Source organism: Daphnia pulex, chromosome 2, assembly GCF_021134715.1.
Source record: "Daphnia pulex isolate KAP4 chromosome 2, ASM2113471v1".
Taxonomy (NCBI): Eukaryota; Metazoa; Arthropoda; class Branchiopoda; order Diplostraca; family Daphniidae; genus Daphnia; species Daphnia pulex.
Window position 1 is genome coordinate 11,434,843 of NC_060018.1, and position 5,280 is coordinate 11,440,122.

The window sequence follows — 5,280 nt, forward strand, 5'->3', positions numbered from 1 at the left end:
AAAATTGATGAAGATGTAATAAAGCTAAGGGAGGGTAAGTGGGTCTCGGCTGGCTTTCCTCGGCAGAATCCCACCAAAGAAATGGATAATTTTCCAGAAAAAAAATTAATGTTCAACCCTGTCACCTGGTATGTAATATCTAAGAACGAGCGTGATAATGTACATGATCGATTTAAACTTTTTCTTATTACATCTTTATGTAAAGGATGGAATTGTCAACTCATTACGAGTTATATCAAAATTCCGAGAATTTTGTATGGCTTGGGAAAGGTATTATTGAAGAGAAGAAAAGCACAGTGGAGAAATGGCTTTCTTTAAGTGATGAAAAAAAATCACATTACACTGAGATGGCAACAACTGACTTATTGGATTACAAGAAAAAATGTCCTTATCTAAGTAAGTTTTTTTTAAGTACATTTTTTTTTTTAATAATTTTTATGATGAAATATTATTTCCTAGTTTCTAATACCGTCACTGAAAACATTGTATTGAATAATTGAAATCGGACATTGTAATACGCCAATTTTTAGTCAAAGAATTCCCACATTAAGAAGTTTGGACGCGGTTCTATTTCTGCGTCATTTTTTGAATCAAAAAGGAGAAAGAAATATGGGATAAACTAAATTATGGCTAGCTCGAATCTCGGGACTGCAAATTTATCTATTCAAGAACTAAGCAATGTAATTCACGTGGGGAATATTGTATAGAGAGAGTTGTGTAGGTGTGTATAGGTTGAATACAGCGCTATATCTATGTGATATATGTGATTGTAGATTACGAGTCATGTGTCTAACCCGGAAAACTAGTATGATTAATCGCTACCTAATAAAACTGGAATAAATGGTGGAAATTTGCCACGAACTCCATACTCTCTGCATGGTGTATTAGTATGGTGGGGGGACTTATGGTTGGAATCGGCTATCTCGGCTGAAGCCAGTGGTCACCTATGATCATCGCTGCCTGGTGGACAATTGGGTGAACTATAAGCTATAAACGGTTTGAAAATTTTCTAAGTCCGATTGCACTTTGCTTATGTAGTTATAAAGCTATAAAATCGTAAAAAATGAGTCAATAACAGTAATTAAGTATTATTTTTCCAGCTTAAATTATTTCAAAATTAATAGACATCAAATATGAAAAAAAAAAGATATGATATAATTGGGATTCGATCTATTCCACTCAGGTGTCGTAGCTCGTGACGCTAATCACTTCAATAACTGGTTGACATCTGCACTCGAAAATGTTGCGCAATGAATCTCATTCATACGCAATGAATAGTCTAGTTTCTCCAAATGCAAATAAGACGACGCTGTTACGATCTACGCCCAGGCGTTGACAGAATCACTGGCGGACGGCTACGATCCGCGCAATGGGACCAGCGTCATGGAACGCATCCGCAATCGGCGCTATCGATCGGTTCTTGGTTTCGACGTAAGTCAAATATTTCTATATGTTAACCATCAGCATTTCTTATACACTGTTTGTTTCTTTTATACCCGCAAGGTGTTTATCGACTCGAACGGCGATGCTGAGGGTTATTACACGGTTCTATCCATGTTGCCTTTCCGGGAAAACCATTTCAAATCGGATGAAGGAACACGGCCCACCTACGTCATGCAGCCCGTTGGGCATTTCCAGCACAACATCAGCAGCGCTCGTCATTCACCCAACGATTCCCTCGTGAGTTTTTCACGGGTTCTTTTCTTTCTTGGAGACTTTGTAGCTATTTTGATTCTGGATTTTGATTTTTAAATGGTTTTATACCGTTGCTTTTCTGTATAGGTTTTTCTTTATTTGAACTCGAGTCGACCAGTCGACTGGATCGGATCCGGTCCACCCGTTCCCGAATCTCCTTGCGGTTACATGTCTGAAAAATGTTTCCGAGTCGCGACGCCCGACTGGCAGAGTTTCATCATTTGCACCTTATCCGGCGTTGTCCTCATTGTAACTATCGGCTTCGCTTCCAGGTGCGGATCCTGATTTCTATCCAAATTTTACACCCAGTGATTTTATTGATTCCTATAAAATAAATTTAATTGATCTTTTAACCTTCTGGTTTTTTGGCTGTCCCTTCCACAAACGATAGACACTACTGTTACGAATACAAATTGGCGTGCTTGCTCTGGAAGGTGGACATTCGCGAATTCATCATCACCAATTCTAAGGATATTATCAACGATTGCCCGCAGTCCTCTACGTTGGCGGCGGTGACCTCGGATCCTCACGGAGCTCGAGGGCCTATCATTGCATTTTGTGGGCAAAGCAGCAGGCGCAACAGCAGCAGTGCCGGTTCCGGGTCGTCCTCCGGCGGCGTCAAGGAAGATTCGCCATCTGTCGACCTGGGCGTGAAACGTTTGTACATCCGAACGGGAAGCTACAAGGGCAACGTCGTGGCCATCAAGGCCATCTCGTCGACGAAGAACGTCAATTTCACAAAGAACATGTGCAAGGAATTGAAGCAGATGACTTCCATCCGCCACGAGAATGTCGTCTCATTCATGGGAGTGTCCGTCGACTACGGGAGTGTGTCCATCTTGACGGCCTATTGCGCCCGCGGGAGCTTGGAGGACGTCCTGAAATTGGATTTCAAATTGGACACTTTCTTCATCGCCTCTCTCGTCACTGACTTGATCAAGGTATGTCCCTCGTCGCAGCTCAATTATCGCTTATTTCAAAATTGAATTAATTGCAATACTTGATTATATTCGCAGGGGATGACCTTCCTGCACGACAGTGAAATCGTTTCGCACGGCAATCTGAAATCGTCCAACTGTTTGGTCGATTCGCGCTGGGTTTTGCAAATCACCGATTTCGGTCTGCATGAACTCAAAGGTAAATTATTTTGAGTTATAATTAAAAATTTGTAATAATTGGAACTAATATATTTTTGTTTAATTGCAGCCTCCAGTCCTGAAGCTCGAACGAAAACGACGTGTGACAATAGACGGCTTTTGTGGAGAGCTCCGGAACTGTTGCGCAACCCAAACTTTTTGCCTAGAGGAACCCAGAAAGGTGACGTCTTCTCATTTGGCATCATCCTCTACGAAATCTTTGGCCGTCAAGGACCTTGGGGAGATTTGTTGGACACCATGTCGACTAAAGGTATTTAAAAAAAAAATACAACTTTACTTTGACTCGAACAACAGTTTGCTGATCCAAGTTATTCCATATTGGCTGGACAGGAATCATCGAAAGAGTCGCCCATCCGGAATGGTTTTTCTACAAATTCTTCAGGCCGTCCGTTTCGCAGTTGGATTGCAAGGAGTACATCATTCGGTGCATGGAGGACTGCTGGCAAGAAACGCCAGAATTGCGTCCCAATTTCAAATCCATTCGTGGCCGTCTTAAGGAAATGGAAGCCGGATTGTAAGTTTCTCTATTATAAAAACCAAAAGGAAATTCAAATAATCAATTCGTTCGTTTTTGTTTCTTTTCCCAGGAAGCCCAACATTTTCGACAGCTTCATGACCATGAACGAGAAGTATACGCATAACCTGGAAGGTCTCGTCCAGGAACGGACGGATCAACTCGTCGAGGAGAAGAAGAAGACGGAAGCACTTTTACACCGGGTCTTGCCAAAGTAATTATTTTTTGTCGTGACAAATTTCCGCCATTCTAATTTTTAAAAAATCTCTTGCAATTAATCAGATCGGTAGTTGAATCGCTGAAAAGAGGAGAGCCCGTCAAGGCGGAGAGTTTCGATTCGGTCACAATCTACTTCAGCGACATCGTGGGATTCACGTCGCTGTCGGCGGCCAGCACTCCGCTCCAGGTCGTCGGTCTGCTCAACGAGCTCTACACTTTGTTCGACTCCATCCTGGAGAATTACGACGCCTACAAAGTGGAAACGGTCGGCGACGCCTACATGGTGGCCAGCGGTTTGCCCATCCGCAACCGAGACCACCACGCAGCCGAAATCGCCTCGCTGGCCCTCCACCTTCTCTCCGAGATACGCAATTTTCACATCCGGCACAGACCCGGAGAAACGCTCAAACTGCGCATTGGAATTCATTCAGGTATTGCTGCTGTGAAATCAGAGAATACGAATTATAAGTAATACGAAAATATTGATTGTGGTTGATCAGGTCCGTGCGTTGCCGGTGTGGTCGGCTTAAAAATGCCGAGGTATTGTCTTTTTGGCGACACAGTTAACACTGCGTCCAGGATGGAATCAACCGGTCAAGCTCTCCGCATTCACATTTCTAGAGCCACCAAAGAGCTTTTAGATCGGTTAGGCGGTTTCATCACTGAAGAGCGTGGAATGACGTCCATTCGAGTAAGTTGCACTCGCGACTTCAACTGAATTGCAAATGTTAATCAAATCAAATAATATCTTTTTTTTTTCTTTCAACTACTAAAGGGCAAAGGTGAAATGATGACGTATTGGCTGGTTGGTGAAGAGGCGGGGCGTACTGGGCGTACTAGACGTACCAGGCGTCTTTCTACAGTTGAAATGGACGTACCGCCGCCGTCTACTCTCCAGTCAACAATCGACGCCCATCAATCAGCGGCTCATGAAGTTCCACATTACCTGTCGGACAAAGTCCACACGCTCTCTGAATTGAACCCTATTGACGAATCGCTAACAATGATGAGCCATCAGGAGCTAAATAATGATGTCCACATTAGCGTCGATGGCAGGCATTAATACTCTAATGTTTTTTTGGTATTTTAAATGCAAGAACGCAGAAAATTTGCGCGTCTTTTGCATAACATTTTGAAATTCTCCCTCAATGTCCGCTATTATTGTTTGAAATTTTTGACTCGTTTGACATTTTCTCTAATTAACTGCCGCAGGAAATTATGTATAGGTTTGATTCTAGTCACGACTCAAGAGGACAGACAATTCTAATGCTATTAAAATGATAGATATTCTCATCTTTCCGTATACGCTGGGTCCAATGTGCAGTAATCGGAAGTCTGTGATATTAGCGCGTGTGGCGATTTGTGTGCGTGCAATTTTTTGTTGGTGTAATATTTGGTTTCTCCTTTTATTGTATTGCCGGTGACAGTTTTGTATTTCCTTTCTTTTTAGAATTTTAGCAATAAGTATATATATAGAGGATATGTCGAAAGAATGTAGAGCGAAAGAATTACGATGAGGAAACTGGTAAATTCGGTGGTGTCAGTCGTCAACAATTTCTCACAATGCGACATATTTCATTGGATAATAATAAATTACTCCCAAGCTTATATTATATCAATAATGCTCGATCGTATAGTATAGGCTACATATGCAGGACTTGGAAAAGAGATTTTTTTGAAGCCTATATATATAAC

At 42.0% G+C, this 5,280-nt stretch overlaps 1 protein-coding gene across 1 annotated transcript; it reads left to right on the forward strand.

Annotated features, from left to right (window-relative positions):
* Nucleotides 1-1,285: 1,285 nt before the first annotated feature.
* LOC124188969 (guanylate cyclase 32E-like) lies at nt 1,286-5,193 on the forward strand. The gene is made up of 11 exons (XM_046581907.1): nt 1,286-1,431; nt 1,504-1,680; nt 1,783-1,967; nt 2,087-2,636; nt 2,712-2,832; nt 2,902-3,102; nt 3,183-3,366; nt 3,440-3,580; nt 3,649-4,016; nt 4,086-4,276; nt 4,361-5,193. The coding sequence occupies exons 1-11, from the start codon at nt 1,384-1,386 to the stop codon at nt 4,646-4,648; spliced, it is 2,454 nt and encodes an 817-aa protein (XP_046437863.1). The 5' UTR covers nt 1,286-1,383; the 3' UTR covers nt 4,649-5,193.
* Nucleotides 5,194-5,280: the final 87 nt, after the last annotated feature.

What these genes read in the sequence shown, in the direction of transcription:
- LOC124188969 (XM_046581907.1), top strand. Translation starts at nt 1,384, where the DNA reads ATGGAACGCATCCGCAATCGGCGCTATCGATCGGTTCTTGGTTTCGAC. An exon ending in GATCGGTTCTTGGTTTCGAC is followed by an intron (nt 1,432 to 1,503) that starts GTAAGTCAAATA and finishes TATACCCGCAAG; the next exon opens with GTGTTTATCGACTCGAACGG. An exon ending in CGGTCTGCATGAACTCAAAG is followed by an intron (nt 2,833 to 2,901) that starts GTAAATTATTTT and finishes GTTTAATTGCAG; the next exon opens with CCTCCAGTCCTGAAGCTCGA.